At 40.0% G+C, this 20,296-nt stretch overlaps 1 protein-coding gene and 1 pseudogene across 32 annotated transcripts in view; one reads left to right on the top strand and one right to left on the bottom strand.

Annotated features, from left to right (window-relative positions):
* Positions 1-20,296, bottom strand: part of EIF4G3 (eukaryotic translation initiation factor 4 gamma 3) — a 342,348-nt gene that overhangs the window by 22,553 nt on the left and 299,499 nt on the right. For 31 of the 32 annotated variants that reach the window (XM_043909093.1, XM_043909094.1, XM_043909092.1 and 28 more), the window contains 9 exons: positions 18,949-19,185; positions 17,804-17,908; positions 16,239-16,371; positions 13,260-13,354; positions 11,264-11,357; positions 10,132-10,249; positions 8,435-8,655; positions 5,998-6,116; positions 1,955-2,127 (listed from right to left, as the gene is read on the bottom strand). In XM_043909093.1, the coding sequence (XP_043765028.1) occupies positions 1,955-2,127; positions 5,998-6,116; positions 8,435-8,655; positions 10,132-10,249; positions 11,264-11,357; positions 13,260-13,354; positions 16,239-16,371; positions 17,804-17,908; positions 18,949-19,185 (1,295 nt within the window). The remainder of the gene's footprint in view (positions 1-1,954; positions 2,128-5,997; positions 6,117-8,434; positions 8,656-10,131; positions 10,250-11,263; positions 11,358-13,259; positions 13,355-16,238; positions 16,372-17,803; positions 17,909-18,948; positions 19,186-20,296) is intronic. The other variant, XM_043909077.1, reaches the window with a different exon arrangement.
* Positions 19,334-19,632, top strand: LOC122698867 (annotated as a pseudogene).

Here is a 20,296-nt window from a genome sequence, read left to right on the forward strand (position 1 = left end):
CTATTTATAACTTAGGTTTCAGAAGTAATTGGGAAACTATGATTTAATGTGCAAGAAGGCTCTTAGTGGATACTAACATGGGGCTATTTCTTTTGTTTCCACCTTAGAAAAAATTGCCAGACCTTTCCATTTAGGAAGGAATAGGGATCTTCCTAGGGGTCTTGTCTAAGGATAGCCTGGTTAGGTCTAACTAAGTATCACGAGCTGCAGAGGAAGCAGGGGCAGAGAAAGCTGAAGCAGCTACTGAGACACAGGTGTGTTCCCTTTTGGCCTAAATGAAATGTGGTTGTGGTAGTGTTGCCAACAGCCGCAACAGCACCACTACCAATGCAAGTGTGGACACCATGTCTGGACATGATACTTCTTCCTCAGGGAAATGAAAATGTTTGAGACAGCCTGGAAACCAAGCTAGCACCTCCCAAGTTCAATTAAGGCCAATGAACCTAGAACACACTCTGCGAGGGCTTTTCAGGGATGAAGCAACTTCTGACTATGGTTTGAAGAAAGACAGAAAATGGTAAATGGTAATCTAGCATTCTCATTTTCAAAATTTTCTGGTGAATATATAATAATATCTGGGCAAAAAGCAAATATTTATAAATTAATGTAAAAGTTATTATTAAAACTATAGTTCCAAGTTGACTAGGGGCAGAACTCAATTTGTGAGGCTGTAAATATGCTCATTTGCTCTTATTATTTATATTGGTTGGCTTTTACAGTGAGGGGGCCAAAGTTTCTAAGTTAACTGAGTCAGATAGCCTGAATCTAGTCAAGTCACTGAATCAAGAGAAATCTAACTTATTGATGAAGTATAACTTTTTAAAGATTCTAGGAACAAATATACATCTCCTGGGACCCTGAGAACACTGCCATTATTCTTCACAAAAATCAAATGAATAATTATTCCTAGGTATATTCAACCCTGGCATTTAATAATTACACTATTCTAAGAGATTGGCCATATCTGAGAGATATATGGTGGTATTTCATCATGTGCATTTAATTTACAAGACCATAAAAGAGATCTGCAAAAAAAAAAAAAAAGATTCAACACTGAGAAAAATAATTTAAACAATGCAGAAATCTTCCTGACACCCCACTCACGGAGCATTCACCCTGAACACGAGATGGAAGGGTTACCCCATCTGACATTTACCCTACAGGTCTCAGTTCCTCTTCTCTCATAGAATGGGTACTTGTCAGCTCTGGCTGTGGTTCTATGTTTACATTTGCATAACATGGCTCCTAAAACAATTTTTTTTTAAAACCATATGCAATTTCACTTTAAATATTGATGTTAAAACATAAGCCTAGGCAAGGTTCTGTGACTGTACCACAAAGAACCTATCAATGCATGTTTCTGTGATGATCACAAAGGTAACCAGATCCTGATCACACAGGATTTAGGACAAGTGACAGCCAAACCTCATCAACTCAGCCATCAGAGAAAAATCATAAGGAAACCAACCCGGAGCAACCGAACCACTAACAACGTGGGCGCCACACATGCTTCTGTGGGGCAGGGTGGACAGACAAGCATTTCGTGGCCAAAATTAACCACGGTTTAGTGAAAGGATGAAGCTTTTTTGGTTTAATTTTCCAGAATTTTTCTCACAAAAGAAAGCTTCTTTCTCAGGGTTTACATGTAGGCTGATGAGGAGCTCCGAGTTTCTTGGCGGTTATGAGGGTCTCTGTTATCTGACTTGCATCATAATATGTGTCTATCTACAATTAGATACAGAAAATCAGAAAATAACCACTAAGCCCTAGCACAATCTATCAAATGCCATCATATCAACCAACATACATACTCTCAATATAATATACATCAACATATTATGGCAGATACAATTTTAACTTATGGAAACTGCTAAATACTTTAAAAGATATGTACTCTTAAGATTACTATGAAAGAGCCTAGTAACTGAATACCACTGTTGAGGAGGATACTGACCCTCTGAAAAAGTCCTGTTTGCTGAGCTTTTCTGACTGCACCAGCTGATACAGTAACTGGCCCATGTGATCCCGGGTGATCTGGCTCCTCTCCAGGGTGGACTCCACTCCCGTCCTCACGAACACATGTTGTAGGCCCTGGGCATTCAGCTCTTCCACACACTGCATGGCTTCCTGTTTAAACAGCAAATAAAAGCTTACTCCAAACTAAGGATCAAATTGCCAGAGTGTTAAAATAAGTTTAAAAACATTTACTTAGGACAAAATTGGTAGAAAAGAGCAAGACAGTTTTCATATATATATATATATATATATATATATATAGTTAAACATTAATATAGCTCAGTAAAATGCAGGATAATATGGGCAATATTATTGGGCATATTTAAAAATAAAAGTGCATCTTTATAAGGCTAATGTATTTAGGTAAACATCTTCTTAAAGATCACTCAAAAGACCAGAGCCAAAAATGTCTTTTTCTACACAACATGGATCTATATTATGATCATTTAGAAACTTGAAATGGTATATTATGAGGTAATATTTAAACAGAAATTCATGTCATGATTCAAAGGCCTTAATGAGATAACTGAGGTAATTCTGTCTCAGTATGCAATGTTTGCAAAATCTTCAAAGCAAAATGTCTTCCTTTTATAGTAAAGTTGACATGGTTAGCTGAAGTACTAAAAATCTTCTAGGAAGATCTTGGGATGCGGGGCTTGTAGACTGGTTCTTACCATGGGATGATCTGGCTAGGTCAGTGTCTCTGTTCTGGACAATAAAAGCCTGGCAGCGGGGTCCCTGAATCACCAAGACAGCCGTGTGCCTCCCTGCCCTCAGCTACCTCAGCTCGTGTGAGTCCAAAATCCTGTGATTCAGTATCTGCTAAGAGCAGTCCTTGTGCGGGGGAAGATGCACGTGAGACAGAAGCAGCGAGTAAGGCAGGTCTAGGTGTCTCCACCACTGTTCATCTCCCCTCTGTTAAGTTATTTAATACCTCCTCCCATGTCAACTTTTTATCTAAAATATTTTCAAAATATAGAGAAATTAGAGTAATAAATGTACACCGACATACCTTTACTGCAATTTAATCAACTGCTGTTTTTCTTATATATGTATCTAAGAAATTCAACATTCACACAATAACATCAACTAAATATCTGATATATAGTACATACTGGAATTTCCACAACTGTTCCCGAATGTCCAAAATAGCTTTTTCATTGTTCTAGGATCCAACTGAAAACCCAACATCACATGTCATGATGTCTCTTTACTCTTGATTTTGGCCGTGCTGCACAGCTTGCAGGATCTTAGTTCCCCAGCTAGGGATCAAACCCTGGGTCCTAGCAGTGAAAGCGCCAAGTTCCAACCACTGAACCATCAAGAAGCCAATCTTTTCTCTCTTCTTTGTGTTTCCACGCCCTGGCACTTTTAAGACAACTGTCACGTAAAACTGTTTCTTACATACACTTTTACCCAATCAGCCGGTCTGTTTCCAGCCCCATCTGCATCTCACGCACGTTCATCGAATGTTCAGTAAGTTACCGCCCATCCTTCTAGCTTCCAGAATGGTGCTGCTTTCTACAGCTTATGCTCTTTGTCCTTGTGGGGGTTTACCTCATTTTAAGCCTATCATCATCGTTATAAAGCCTTTTCAGGAGAGAGTAAAAATGACAGCAAATACTCAATGCTTAATATTATATCTGAAGTGATTGTCTTCCAATGAGAATTTAGTCACTGTATCTACATACTGGGCCAACTAACTATATCATGGAACTACTAATGTGAAGCTTCTAAGTTCACAGCAGTTCATAATCTTACCCTTCTCCCTAGTTTCTGATGTTCTGTTTCTTGTTTTTGACCTCTAACCTGAAATGACACCCCCTAGAATCCCTGTGACTGCCCAATCACTGGTTATCATACCATCTAATCTTACTTCTTTGCACTGAAACACTTTCTTTTTGTAGAAGCTGCATATTTAGTTACTACCTATTTTTAGGACAGCTTTGTCTGTATCACCCACTAGAACATAACAAGCTCCATAAAAGACCCATAAAAACAGATTATGTTGTTCACTACATATACTACAATATTGACAGGAAGTATTCCTTAAAATGGGCTTCCCTGGTGGCTCAGCTGGTAAAGAACTCATCTGCAATGCAGGAAACCCCGGTTCAATTCCTGGGTCAGGAAGAGCCCCTGGAGAAGGGACAGGCTGCCCACTCCAGTATTCTTGGGCTTCCCGGTGGCTTCAGACAGTAAAGAATCTGCCTGCAACGCGGGAGACCTGGGTTCAGTCCCTGGGTTGGGAAGATCCTCTGGAGGAGGGCAAAGCAACTCACTCCAGCATTCTTGCCTGGAGACTCCCCACGGACAAAGGAGTCTGGCGGGCTAGAGTCCACGGGGTCGCAGCGAGCTGGACACAACTGAGCAACTAACACACACTCATGCATTCCTTAACGTGGTGACACATTGCAGGTGCTCAACACACAGATCTCACAGAGGCTAAAAACACAAGGTGTGGAGTCAGACAGGCATGTCTGAACCCTGGTTCTGCCATGTACTTGCTATTGTGTGAGTTCAGGAATGTTACTTAATCTCTCAGCTTTGACTTCCTATCACAAGGCTACTGTGAGGACTGCATATAATGTATATAAGCACTTGGCATACTGCCAAGCACAAAACAACGGCTCAATAAATACTCATTTGTATTACTGTTAACTATAGCACCTATTAAAATGTTAGGGAAAAACCTTCCTTAGAATGAGCTCTGTAATAAGCCTTTAGCACGACACACCAATACCCAAAAGGTAGGAAGAAAAAGTATAGCTTCTGCTCTGAAGCTGGAAGCTTGGATTCGAATCCTGAGTCTGCCATTTATACGACAGAAATAGGTATGACCTAGAGCAAGTTATGTTACACCTTTGCACCTTAGCTTTCTCTTCTATTTTTCAATTTTACTTTTATTTTAATTACAGGATAATTACTTTACAAAATTGTGATGGCTTCTGCCATACATCAACATGAGTCAGCCGTAGGTATGCACATGCCCCCTTCCTCTTGCACCTCTAGCTGTGCTAGGGGCTTCCCTGGTGGCTCAGACAGTTGTAAAAAAAAAAAAGCCGTGCTGCCAATTTATAACAATATTATTCATTTTCCAGGAATCTAACTAGTCACAATATATGAAGTCTATTCTTTGGCTTATTTCAGCTAGTGTTCTTATTTTTGCTGCATTTTCAAGGGGTTTTGAAAAGTACTCTAACTCGCTCAGGAGCAAAACCTTCCTATTTCTAAATTTTGGACAATTTTGGTAAGCTTTTACCAAAGCAAAAGCAGTTAATGTGTCTGACAAATAATTTTAACAGATAAGCCTTTGATGACCCCAGATCCCTAAACCAGGTCCCATTATAAGATCCTACAGGTCTCCTAGCATTAATTTTAACTACAATTGAACACTTGGTGGACTTTATCTGTTTATGATCTGTCTCTAACCTAAGACCACAAGGCTCATGAAGTCAGGCAGTATGTGTATCTTACTCACTGCTATCTTAAAATGAAGATCAAGGAGAAGATTAAGGTTAAAGAAGGGCAAACGGAAAGCTGCGTCTTGAAGTGTCTCACTTCGGCTGTCTGACCCTGGCATAGTACTCTTTTGTGCCTCAGTTTTTACACTTATGAAGTAAAGAAAAAGTAACGTCAGCTGTACTTTAAAGTTACTATGAGAATGTTGATAAAATGACAGGTAATACAAGGAGCCAGGAATTCCTCACAATGTGTTGGTTCTGTTCACTAATATCAAAATGAATTTGGTTATGCTGCGGTGGGGATGGGCTGACAGTCGCTCCCCCTTCCCGCCAGCTGACCTTGCGAGCTGCTCGGCAGGAGCGCCTCGGCTGTGCAGACTGCAGTGCGCGGGGCTGGGATTACTCACTCCAGGTCTCGGCGGCTCACGGTTGCCGACTGAGACCAGAACCGAGTCACCCCGTCTCCTGCGACCGGCCTTTCTGTGCCGCTGCTTCCTCTCTAAAAGTTTCTGTTTACCTTAAAATCATTAATGTGTAGAAACTCATCAATGATAGATTTGGACTTCCTCTCCATCTCTTCCTCTGACAACGCAGGCTTGTCAGAGGTTGATGTTGCTGGAATTTCTGGTTTTGTCACTAGTGAGGATAAAAAAGTGAGAAAGGAAAAATGACAAAAATTATCATTAAAATGGTAGAATTATGGTTGATAATATTTGTGTGTGGTTACATTGTTGTTTTTTTTTTTTAGTAAAGGCATTAAAACAAATACAAATTTGACAAAGCAAGCCACCTAAAAGTAGAATACAGAAACATTTTAGAATACACACATACTAAATAACTTCATAATCCACAATAGCTACAAGGTATTGAGATATTGATAAATTTTTATAATTAGCACTTTTAGTTCTTTTTAAAAAATCAAGGTATAGTTGATTTACAGTATTATTTACAGTATTTTGTTAGTTTCAGGTATACAACATGGAGACTGAACGCTTTTCTAGAGTACACTCCATTTTCCTTCTGTATTGTGACTGCCCTCCACTGCTGCGATGAGGAGGAGCACGCGAGGCCCGCTCAGCCACACTGGCTTTGGCGGCGGCTTGCAAATGCTTTGTTCACGGTGCTCCTCCTACATGGGTGCTCCTCCTACATGGATGCTCCCTCTCTGCCCCTCACCTGTCCTCCCTGCAACCCTGTTATAACTCCTCTTTCCTTCAGACCCGAGGGAAGCCTTCTCTAACATCCCCCTGTGTCTGTTACAACTATGTTTCTTTCATAGCATTTTTCTCCTTTTGTCCTTCTATATGGTCGTGGTGCGGGTGTGGGATGGAAAAGAATCTCCAGACGTGAGGCAGGAAAGGAGAATAAAGTTTATTAGAGCAGGAGACGCTGTTAGAACAGCGGGCCAGTTCAAGGAAGAACTGACCTTGAACAGAAGTCCTTAGTCCACTTTTATACCCAGGGTACAAGGAGTGGGCTGGGGGTCTTGTGGGTCATTTGCTGATTGGATGAGGCATGTATCCTGGGTAAGGGAAGACTAAGGCAGATAACTTCTCCCTATGGGGTAGGAGGGGAGACAGGCTATACTGCTCAGGAGGACCTGAAATCCGTTAATAGTTACAACATAGGGGAGGGAAGGACACTAAGGGTCTGGTTTTTCCATTCCTGCATTCCAAGACCTTCCTTGGTTTTATCTGCTCTTTCGATCCTTGGGTCACCACATATATCATCTTTCATGGGGTTATCTGACAAACTTCTTCTTGACCCAGGAGACGGAAGACCAAGAGCAGGGCCTGGTGCCCAGAAGTCACTAGCTGCTGAGGTGCACGTGGCAAATGAACAAATGACCCAGACAATAAACGTGCAGTGGGCAGCTGTGCTGCATGATCCACTACACACCAGATGGCTTTCATGCCCTATCTTGTTAGGTTCCCAAACCACCCAGCATGGAGAAGAAAGCCACCTGTCCTTAAAACTGAAAGATCTGAATGAAGTCTTCATCAGTTGGGAAAAGACATTTCAATTTGCCTGTGAAATCCATTTAGAAACTACAGTTAAGAGACATAATTTAAATAATGAAACAAAACTGAAAGCTAGGAAAATGTTATAAAACAACAGTATTACTTCAGGATTAAGATTTAAAACTTTTTCATCACTGTCATTATCATCACTAAGACATCTAATACCTTTTTGCAAACTTTGTATTTACTAGGTAATGTTCAAAGTATTTACATGTGTTATCACTTTTAACCTTCACAGTAACTCTACAGAATTAGTACACTTATTATCTCCATATAAGACATGAGGAAACTGACAATCAGATAGGTGAAACACATGAGGCAGTTTTTAGAGCAGTACCTGAGTTGGTCCTCTAAGCACATACATGCTCAACATGTACAAAAACCACAGAGGTTCCAAGATGAAGGTAATAAAAGACCATCTGATACTTTCTCTTTGGTTTGCCCTGTGGTGGCAACAACAGTTTCAGGATTTTCATACATGTGAGGGGCTGTACAAAGGATACCTTGGAGAAGGGAGGCTACCCACTCCTGTATTCTGGCCTAGAGAATTCCATGGACTGTACAGTCCACGGGATTGCAAAGAGTCAGACGCGACTGAGTGACTTTCACTTTTCACAAAGGATGCACAAGGGGGTACAATTCAGGGACCTTGGAAGAAATTCATATTGCTTAAGATACAGCAAAAGGACCTCATCTTCATCACTTTTAATAGTGAAAGGGGAAAATTTACAAACTGCTGAACAACGGGATACCTGGGTAATGAGAACTGTAAGATTAGGAAGATATCCTCTAACTTTTAAAGCACTGGCTTGTGTGCTGTTAACATGTATTGATTCTGAAAATCTACTCGGGCACAAAGTCTCCTTGTGTTTTTTCCCTCCCAGATTTAAGGCCCCGGTCTTCACCTGTACCTGTTTACACAGAGCCCCTCACCTGTCTCCCTGGCTCTGCTCCGCTCAGCCTCAGAGCTGCCCCTCTCCACGTCCACGCCTCCTGTGAGCTGCTTCACCGTCTCCAGCATCTCTCTCCGCTGCTCTTCCTGAGACTGATTGTCTAGCAGGTCTTTACTGCTGCCGCCCCTCATGAAAGTGTTCGGCCGAGCTGCTGCAGACGGAAGGGGCTTGTCATTCTTCTCCCTGCCCATACTTCCGCGACTTAAAAGACAAAACAACACTTTTCAAAATAAAGACCACCTCCATTCCCTCTGTATTCAAATTATAAAACAACACTAAGACTTTCTAAAAGTATGCAGGAGAACTTTTCACAGATAGCTTTAGATGTGTGAGGCGCCAATTACACGCCAAAGGGCAATTATTTATATAAACAAGTAAAATCAGTGCTTTAATGAGACTAAGATGTGCTTTAGTTTTTCCTTAAATGTTAAAGGGATACCGCTTGAAAATTTTAAATGCCAATGGCAATTCCTTGTTTAGATTTTAAAAAATCTTTTAAGAAGAAAGACAGTGATGAGTGTATGAGCTAAGTGAGTGAAAGGGAAACAGAGTACCAAAATAATACAGTTTTATTGTCTTACAAACTTTATGATATTTTATTTATTCAGAAATTTCAAATACATGGAAAATATTTGAGGACCAAGTCATGGAAAGTTTTTGAATAGCCCAGATCACACACTTCCTTCATTTTAGGAGAGACTCTTCCTGTCTTCCTCCTCTTCTCTCAGACAATTCTAACCAGCAGGGCAAAGAGGTCCTCAGCCCAAGACAGATCAGCAACGCTGAATTTAAAAGGAGAAAAGGAAGATCTAGAGGCATGACAACGGTCTAATCACTATGCAGGAACAGACACAGTCCTCAAAAAGCAGAGCCATCGGGGGACATGTATAGCAGGGCAAAGGGCCACAAACATCTAAGTAGCGCAACTGATGCTCAAGGATAATCCAGGTTATCATTTAAAAGTTCACCTGTGCTACATTTTGTTTCAGAAGCCAAAGGAACAGTAAAACAGCTTAGAAAATCCACCTAGTCATATTAATTATAATAATAAAAAACAAACATTTGAGAGTTTAAAGAAACTCAGTTCCAAAAGTGCTTACATCAAAACATTTTATTCTGTCACTATACTACAGTTTCTCATCCACTCTCTGTAAACTAGCCAATGGAACACCTGACGGTAAGAATCCTGCAAAATGAAAGCAGAAAGACAGCAGAATACAGAGTAGTGAAAAATAAAAGACAACCTCAAATATAACTCCAAGAACAGTGCGACAGAGAAATATATGGGTGGGCGGTCATGACCTTTAACTCACAGCTTAAGGGTCACAGCCTGAGGGTGCTAGTTACTCTAGAGCACCTGCAGCCTTACCTTGGAGAGCCCTAACACAAGCTCCCAGGGCTCTTTGGGTGGGCCTGGCTTTCTGAGTGGAGCAAGCTATTGGATATTTGTCAGATAACTTGCCCTTCCCTTCCACCTCATCTGAACTCTATAACTTCCTTATCTTGGAGGAAATCAACTTCATTGATGAAAGGAATCTATCCATAGGGATTATCACGAGAGAGAGAGAGAGAGAGAGAGAGAGAGAGAGAGAGAGAGAGAGAGTGTTGTGTCAGACAGCCAGCCAGCCAGCCAGCCTGACAAGCAAGTCAGTCTTTATTAATGTGCAGACTGCTTACCTAGTTAAGGTCCGCCGGGAATCAAACTCTAAAGGTGTGGATGACGTAGACCCTGAAGGTGCTGGAGGTTGCAAAGCAGAGAATCTGTTTAAACTGGAAGCACTTGATCTTAAGGCATCTACAGATATTAAGGAGTGAGAAAAAAATACAAATCACATGACTACAATGCAGCTTCTAACTGATCTGCCTTCGTGGGGAAGGGCCTGAGGCTAGGCATTTCTAATAAGCCTAACCAGCTGATGCCAACCTCCTGGTCCACAGACCATACTCTCAGAAGCACAGTATTAGAAGGATTTTGTATGCAAAAAAGAATTTAGAAATATTTGTTCATTACAACTATTTGCTCCTTTAAAAATACAACTAAATTATCCTAAGTAGGATATGGGAATGGTAAATAGGGGAAGAAAGAAGGCAAGTGAAACCAAAAGAAAATATTTCACTTAAAAAATGCTGCATAAATGCTGTGATGTCAGTCACTTATGTAAAAGTATGGATGTGAGTTTAAGTGAACAATTTAATTTAAAAGAAAAAGTCAAAATTATGTAATTGAAGGGAAATATGGGAGGGAGGTTAATAATGAAGTTTAAATTGTTATGATCCGGCTGATTCATATCAATGTATGACAAAAAAATAAAAATAAAAAAAAAAAAAGAAAAAAAAAAACAAAAAAACAAAAATAAATTGTTATGATCCAAGTATGTCAGTCCTAAAGTCAAATCTCTCAAAATCTACTTCTGACATAGATTTTGAAAAATATTTTAATCTAATTCTTTTTTCTTTCACAACACCCTAAAGTTAAATGCTTCTGGATAATAATATTATTTTTCTCAGCAATATGAGTTTCCATTTTAATTTGGAGTCCCAGTAACTTTTCTAATTATATTGAATTTGTAAAAAGCAACAAAACAACAAAGGAATCAAACAGATTAAAGTTTTAAAGTCTTTTAATTGAATTAAAAAAAAAAAACTTGTTTTAAATATTCAAAATACCTAAGGATCCATACTGAGGAGGAAACCCTCAGTCTGACACCGATAAATCTAGGCATGATTAGTTTACAGATCTGCCCTAAAACGCACGCTGGTGAAACGACTGCAGACGCCAGCTTCCGGAGAAGGGACGCCCCACACTCACCAGTCTCGCTGGCCTTTGCTCCACCACTGCTGCCTTTTCCCCAGCTGCCCAGCTGCGCTTTAGGTACCAGCTGAATTTTCTCATCAATTGTGGGCTGCAACGTAAGGGATCACGAGTCAACAGTAGGAACTATTCTAGAAGAATAGTTTATCTTCTCTTTTTCACCCCAGTGCAATAAAATCAATTTCAGCAACAAAATTTCGCTTGGAATACTCATATATGAAACATAAGTTGGAGCTGTTCCCATTAAACTGGGATTCCTCTGGCCCTTGAAGAACTCTTTGGAATCCAGGGTCCACAAAATACAGCTAGAAACCACTGGCCTGGAGAATGCATTCAGATCCTCGAAGATGGTACACCAGTTTGCCAAGTAGCTTTTAATGATTTCCCTCTAACAACGCCCAGTGATTTTACAATGGGGAAAAGAAAAAAAAAAGGAATATACCAATATTACAAAATTAACTCATTAATTTTTTCAAGTGACTGTCAGGAAACAGGTCAAAAGACCCAAAGATTTCACATTTTAGCAAAGCCTAAAATAGGTTGGGGCAGGGAAGGAGTGGTGACATAGGCGCATGATTCAGTAAAGGCAAACAAGAGAAAGACAGGAACATGTCAGACGGGGAGTCAGAGTGCCTGATCTCTCTCAGATTTAACACTCCCAGCACAACTTCAGTACAAATGCAGAGTACCTCATAAAATGCACACCACAACACAAACGCTGCAAGGCAGGTCCTCCTAACAATGGTGCTACTGTGTTCCGACAGCGCTGCTTGCTATATGCAGTTAATAGTTAACAGTCAATCTCCTTAATGGTTTTGAGCTTTTAATATTTATATAGAGTACCAACAGTATAACTATCTGAATACACACATTTATTTTAATTTATATATTTTTAAAAATATTAAGGAAATAATGTTGTAGGCTTAATACCAACAATTCCTTATTATAGCACCCATGCACAGAAACAATATTTTAAAACACGAATTATTTTAGTTAAAACTGTCTCTTGCTGGAAATGGAAGCGGATGGGAATCAAGTTGTATTCAGCAATGGAAGTCCTTCTTTGAGACATAAACAACTGGAAGAATGTACCAGAGTCTTAGAAAACAGGATCCTAGCTGATACATCAAGAGAGATCCAGAGAGGGAATGCTCCATCCTGAAGCAGTGCTTTGAAAAAACTGTAAGGATGCAAACAACACAGCTCATCTTCTTCTATTTGATATCTTCATTGTGAGCTTTAGACTGTCTTTAGTATCCTCCTGGCAGGCTGCCAATTTCAGATCTATGGGAAGTGTATTACAAGTAAGGATCAAACCACATTTGCAAATGGTTTGCAAAACCCAGTGGGCTGTGGAAGTTTCCACTTTTACAAAATGTAATTCCATTTTCTCTATGTTCTCCAAGGTTCTCTTCACTCTACATATAGTCATCAACTTCTACTGCTGAAAACATCTGCCAGGAGAAAATTCTTTCCTCTTACTGCCCATAGACTCTCAAGAGAAGGAAGCAGAGTCCAGTAAGTCTTTATTACAGAATAATTTCTGGTAGGTCTTCTGTGCTTTCTTTTATGCCTTAGATACAGCAAACCATTAATTCCTTTCATGGCCAAACTTAAAGAGGCACTTTCTCCTTCCTTAGAGCTAAGGATACAATGTATAAAAGCTTGCAACTTACTATGGCTTCTCAAGAACTTTTGTTATCATCTCTCTTATACTAAGTATCTCATACCTTTAAGAAATTAACCTAGTCAATTTAATAAGCCTTAGTAAACCTAATCTAGCCCTTCTTGGTTAACACTCATACAAATAAAAAGGATTAATTCCAGGACAACTAGGTAAGAGTACACTTACTAAGGTTGCCCTGTAGAAATGCATCTGCAATAAAATACAACTACCAGGCAAAATCTGTAATATGGCTATTTTATGTGAGAAGTAATTTTGAGAGTCATGTTTCTGAGACTATTTGAAGTTGTTCTTAAATGTCACACTCACCTTAGTGATTTTCAGAAATTTTGAGGGGTCCAATACCCGACTATTCTTGGCCCCTTGAACAGTGTTCCACCCACCGTCGTCCACTCTCTGGACACCTGTAGGAAAAACAGAGTGAGCCAGACTCTCATCTGTCTCAAATCAGTTTGACAATGAAAGGGTGAGCGATCTTTTCAACTCAACAGCTCCAATCAAAACCCAGGAAGAAGACAACGGAGACTGTGAGAGCACTGCTGACAGTCTCCTTACCACCCACAATGTGAAAATTTCAAGTAGAAGCTCTCTACTGGTATCCATCTCTCATAAAACATTACTGACCTGGAAGAAACCAACTCATACAAATGAACAAGGATTTAGTGCTAGACTAATCCTCCCGAAGGGAGGGCCAAATCTAATGTGTATAGAGTTAATGATGAGAATACTCAGGGAGAAGTAAGATGGAAATAATTTATTCCAAAGTTTATTTCACTTAATGATGTTGTAAGACACACTATGGTTTGATCATTCCCTTAAAACCAGCTTCTCCAAACTTTCAGGCACTGAAAGGCAGAAAGCCTTGACTCCTCTTTCTCACACGTTGCACTTAATTTGTCAGCAAATCTTGTCAGTTCAACCTTTTCAATATATCAGCATCTAGCCCCCTTCTAACCACTACTAACACTACAAATTTGGTTAAGCCAGCAATAAGCCTCAACTGGTATAAAAACATCATCAGTGGCTTCCTGCTTTCATCCTCACCTTTTATCATCATGGCAGCCAGTGTGGCCCTAGTAAATTATGAGTCAGGCCTTGTCACTTCTTTGCTCAAAACACTTCTGTTATCTAGTTCATTGTGAGAAAAAGACAGACTCCTTATAAATGGTTCATCTGCTCTAAGTAATCTGGCTCCTGCCTCTCAGACCCCATCTCCTACCACTCTCCCCCCATAACCTTTGCTCTAGCCACATTGACCTTTTTGCTGGTGCTTGAAAAGGTTGCTTCAGGGCATTTGTACTTACTATCCCCTTTTCCTAAAACCCACTTCCCCAGATATCCACATGAATTAACTCCTTCCCTTACTTCAGTCTTTGCTCAAACACCACCAACTTAAATAGGCTTCCCAATCGTCCTAGTAAAAAACTGCAACCTTTCTACTCATCAAACCTTGCACTCCTACTCCTTCTCTGTTTTAGTGTTTCTATAGAACATATCTGACATATGTTTTTAACATATATATTTAAGTACTTGTCCCCCCTATGTTCCTCCTAAGATGTGAGCTGCAGGAGGTAATGGACTTTGTCTCTCGTTACATGACAAGCACTCAATGAATATTTACTGAATGAAAGACCACCAAACTGTCTATCTAAAAGCTTTTCCAATTCTCACATGCTTCTTGATTTTCTCTTTGCTAAGTGATATTAATGATCATGAACACGCTTGATTATTCCTTGTTCCTGTGAAACAGAAAAGCACACTTTCTTCCCTGGTGGAGTCATCTCTCAGAACTTCATTAAGAGTATACAGTGTCTCTGATAAGTAACAGGTCATGGCTATTGAATATTTTGTAGGTGTCAGTTGCTATGCTGAACACTTTACCTATCTCATTTCAGCCTCACACAAATCCCAGGTACTATTATTCGATCAATTTTACAGATTAAGTGACTTGCGCAAGGTCACGCAGCTAGGATGCAGGAGAGCTGAAACTCACAAGACAGCTTGGCTCCAGCGTCTCCGCTCTCAACCTCTACACTGATATGACCGGGTCACCATCTGAGCTCTTCATAGCACAGTGGACAAAACGAGCATTCCCATTTGGATGTCATCTCAGAAGAAACAAGCTTATAAGAAAAATGATCATTTCCTTTCCCTTCTGAAACAAGTTTCCTCTTTTAATGTTCCTAAACTGAGTCAATAGAATTTTCTGTTTTCTCAGGTGTAAAATGCTTACTATTTCACCTTTTTTTTCCCCCGTTTCTTCCTTTTTATTTTTATCACTACCAAGTTTTACCTCCTTCCACATAGGATTTCAACTGACAACAACGTTTCTGAGTTTGGTATACCCCTTGATTCATCATGAGACAAGCAATGTTGTCATTGTTGTTCAGTTGCTAAGTTGTGTCTGACTCATTGTGAACCCATGGACTACATGGCGCCAGGCTTACCTGTCCTTCACTATCTCCCAGAGTTTGCTCAAATTCATGTCCATTGAGTCAGAGATACTATCCAACCATCTCATCCTCTGCTGCCCCCTTCTCCTCCTGCCCTCAATCTTTCCCAACATCAGGGTCTTTTCCAATGAGCAACAGACTCATTTTATTTATGCATATCCAGCATGTTATTACTCCTTTGCTCAAAAACACACAGTGGCTCCTTAATGTCAGTTCAAGCCCAAAGTTCCTAATTTGGATACATTCTTCTCAACATTTTTTCAATCCTTCTGAACACTTAAATTTTACTCTACTCAGGCTTATTTATTCCTCTTTACAATATATATTTATTTTAGTTTCATGACTAAAATTTTTCCATCCCTTCCAAATATTGGCCATCTAGTGCTCAGTTCAAGTGCCCCTTTCCTCCAGGTTGCTATCAAACCTGTTCTGAATTTTAACAGCCTTAGTGGACAATACATTTCATAACTGATAGTATATTCCGTTTGCTCGAAAACATTCCCTTTATTTGTTTTGGCTTCCTGAGGGAAGGAGCTGTATCTTCTACCTCTTTTTATATCCCTCACCATACTGAGTATACAGAAGATGCTCAATAAAGTCTTGTTGATTACTGACTTTGGAGTAGTCAAAGAAATAATATGTACTTCCCACATTCTCTGTTTTTACACAACAACCAGTCTCCAGGTGATGCCGTTTCACTTACCAATCACCAGTGATTGGTAAGTAGTTTGGGTCAGTCTTTCTGTTCTCATTTCACATCTAAATATAAAATTCTTAACATATTCACCCCTCAAACTCCCAAGTCCTCTAACGTCCGGTAGACTCCACCCCTCACCTGGTCTTCTCTTCTCTTTGGTCATGAGTTGTTGGACCTTCCTCTGCTCTTCCTGTTCTTCTATTTTAGCTTCTTTGTGAATCTGTTCAATAGTTTTAGGCCCTTGATCTGCTCGTCGTGATACCCAATTACACTATAAAAGGAGAAAATGAGAATGTCAGCCAGATAACTAAAAATAAAAAGGAAACTTTAGAAAAATCTATTTTATACTTTCACTGCTAGAAAAGCATAACATACATATAAAATCTGGTACTATGGCAGTTTTTCAACCATCTTACAGATGACACTATGTGCAGTTTAGATGTTAGCGCTAAATATTTAAATCCTTCTCAATCCACTCTGAGTTACTATATACAAAAGTCAATGGATAAAAATACAGAGTGAAAGGATGGCCCAACTATCTACCTACCTATCTTGTCTATCTACCCATCCACCTACCTGCCCACCTATCTGTACAATTTATCATTTTGTACTTCTGAAAGGAGAGAGGAGGAGTCAAGAAAGATCAGGACTTCTGGCCTTGACCCAGTCGGATACGTTGCTACTCAGCTCACACCACACTCCGCTGGGGTTCTAAATCGAGGACGACTAGCATTTTCCTTCCTCGCATATCAAGGTTATGGTATCTATACAAAATGCCACAATCACTCTAAGCTCTAGTTATCCTCTCTGCTAAGGGTAAGACAAGCTGTCTCCTTCAAGTTACACTTCTCCTATTCCTTCCCTTCTGAGCTACAGTCTCAATATCTGATACAAATTTGAGTGACTGAAGGAAGAACAGAGCAATTTTTAACACTTACTTATATTAGTTTGAGGCAAGAATGGCAAATAGACTTAAATAAGCATTCAAAATTCTGATCAACTGGTATGGCTTTGTTAATAAGAAGGATCCTGAGGTCCTATCTCAGCTTAGTAAGATGAAGAGCCGTCGTCAATGCTACCTGGTCTGAGCGCAAGGCAGTGCAGAGAGGGGGACCTATATTCACTTCCTCTATCTTAGGGTCAGTGGCAGTGTATTTCCTCTAGGAGTTGAAAAAGGTGGTAGTGGTAAAAACTACTTAGTATGACAAAGGAGGGGAAAAAAAGCAGCAGAACAAGAGGGTATACAGGAAAAACAACAGAGAGGAAAACAGCTACATCTCCTGTGAGCTGGGCACGTACATAACCACTGAATCTTTCTAACACACCTGCAAGGTAGACAACGTCACCACTTCAGAGACTAAACTGTAAGGCTCAGGGAAGCGAAATACATTTATTTTGAAGATGAGAATTCTTGATTATTTAGCATGCTAAGAATAAATTTAAACGACCACAGTTTGAATTCAGAATGGCTGATTTCAAAACTGCCAAGTGGTTTGATCACCAGAATAAAGAGAAGAAATAAGTGATAGGCAGGTGAACACGCTCTTTGTCCTTTCACACAGCTCTCTCGTCACAGCTTGTCGATCCATGTTCTGAGTCATGCGGCAAAAGCATTAAGCCATTACACACATAAATCCTAGGACAGCCTCCCCAAGCCAAGTCCTGAAGAGAGACTGGAGAGGTAGGTTTATTTTTCTACTTACCAGCCTTAGATCTATTACATCCTGAAGCATGAATCGAATCCTAGATGAGGTTTTCCTTTCCTTCACAATTTTCTCCATCTGATTAAAATACTGGTCCATACGTGGCTGCAAGATACAAAATCATTAGTATTCCTGGCTGAGGAATTCAAATGTAGTTTTACCACGTAGAATTTTAAGACAGCATAGGAATACAACTTTTGGCCCAAAGGCACTGTGGTAGAATTTTTAATTGAATATACACCCAAAATAAAGGCTACATATTCCAGGCAGCAGGCCATGGCCATATGACTAATTACAGGCCAACAGAATACAAATGGAAATGTCATACTGCATCTCCCTGGAACCTTAAGAGAGAGGTGGCTGCGTCCTTTGCCCTTTTCTAACCTTCTCGGCTATGATGTCAAGAAGTACTCCAGGGCTACACCTTAGGGATGACAAAATGTTACACTGGAGGAACTGAAATTTTTTGTCATCTCTTAGCCAGCCACCAGGCCAGCCTTAGAATTTTTACTCCTGAACTTCATTTACATGAGTGAGAAATAAACCTCAGTCTTATATACACACTGATATTCGGGGTTTTCTGTCACAGCCAAACATAACCCTAGCTGATTCTGATGTTATAAAACATTTCTGACATTATTTCTTTGATGCGTTTCTAATTTCCCTACCCCTTATTTGGAGAGTACCATGTTATGTTTGAATTATAATATTTTTAATGATTTCTTACATTATGGTTAGATAGCCCTGTCATTAATTAGAGCATAAACTTGAGAAAGCTACTGGATCTTCATTCTTGTCTTGCAGTCAGTCCTGGCTCTTGGTAGCTTCTCCCCCACCCCCAAATTTCTGTACATTCCACAGAAATGTACTGCTATTCATATACATATGAAGGGCCTGTAAAATAAAGGACACGGGACAAATAATCTCAATTTGTGACCCAGCTTTTAAATACTTTTGGACCCTCTTCACTTCTGACTTTAATGAAAACGTGGTAAGGAGCACGATGGCCCAACACTGACCGTGAGAAGGACAAAAGAAAAACAAGCGGCCCTGGCTGCTGGGACAAGGCGGAGACTCGTGTTGACAGTCAACTTCCGCAACTGACAGCGTCCCTGCAGGAGGTTTCTGAGATTTGGGGGTCCTACCTTTGCTTTCTCAAAGTCCAGGTCTTTGCCAATTGTGGTGAGCAGGCGACATAGACACTCAAGGGATTCTTCATCGTGGTTCTTCAGCAGCTTCACCACGCAGTCATGCATGATGGCTTCAGTCAGCATTTTGAGTTTAAAGAGTTCTCCAATGAACTTGATGTTGCCAATGGATCTCCGCCGGGCTTTATCTTTAGCTTCTTCTAGTTCATCATGAAGCCTTGTCCTCTCCTCTGGCTATTGCATAAGGAAGAATAACAGAATCCTGACGATGAAGATGGTACTACTCAATAGATGCTAAAAACATACGTTTGACTGGTGCTGCCCGTGTGCTTGTTCAGTACAGACCTGGCAAGTCTTCTATGAAGAGGCAGCTAGGGAGACTATGGCACTTGGCCTAGTTGATGAAAAGCTCAAGGAAGGAGTCAAAACTGAGAAAAACGATCATACTAATTTGAAGGTGTAGGGGCAGGATGGTTCAGAGATGCTGTTTAACATTAAGAGGCATACACCACTTAGTACCCTAATAAAAGCCTATTGTGAACGAAAGGGTTTGTCAGTGAGGCAGATCAATTCCGATCTGACAGGCAGCCAGTCAATGAAAAGGACACATCTGCACAGTTGGCAGTGGAGGATGAAGATACAACTGTTGTGTTCCAACAGCAGAGAGTAGGTGTCTACTAAACAGGGAACCCCTAGAGTTCTGTTCCTCCAGACCAAAAAGACATTCTCCGTTAGAAAATCACAATTTGGTTCCACCACATCCTGACTACTAGAGTGTGGTTTCTCTATTTCATTCATTTTCCCCTTTCTCATTCCTTTACTGTACATAATGTAATTGGTGTATATGCACAAGCATAGTGCATTTTTTAAAAAAACTAAAGGGCCGATGGTATGTTTTGATTAACATCAAATGAAGATGGGATGGGGATAAATACTGGTTTGGTGAAAACATCCCCTTTATCTCCATTAGGGGCATACTCATCAACTCTTATCTTTATACTCCAGTATATTATTTTGTTTTCATTGTCTACCAAAAACAGAACAACATAAAAATTCTTGCACTCCTTGTTTGATTGGAGGATTTTGACGTTTTTTTATTAACCATTGTAAAACCAGTGAAAATTTTATAATTTTTTTGTATGTAGCTGTTACACATAAGGCAATCTCTATTTAAGTAAGGATAAATTACTGTAAAAGAAGAAATGATCCTACGTAATTTTCCCTTCAAGTGTCTTGTTGTTGAAATAAACTTGTTTAAACTAGGGGTCAAGGAGAGCCTTTGAGGTTTTGACAGTTAACCACAGACCTATTCAGAAAATAAAACTATACCCACAAGTTCGTATCC

Source organism: Cervus elaphus, chromosome 8 (assembly GCF_910594005.1).
Source record: "Cervus elaphus chromosome 8, mCerEla1.1, whole genome shotgun sequence".
NCBI lineage: Eukaryota > Metazoa > Chordata > Mammalia > Artiodactyla > Cervidae > Cervus > Cervus elaphus.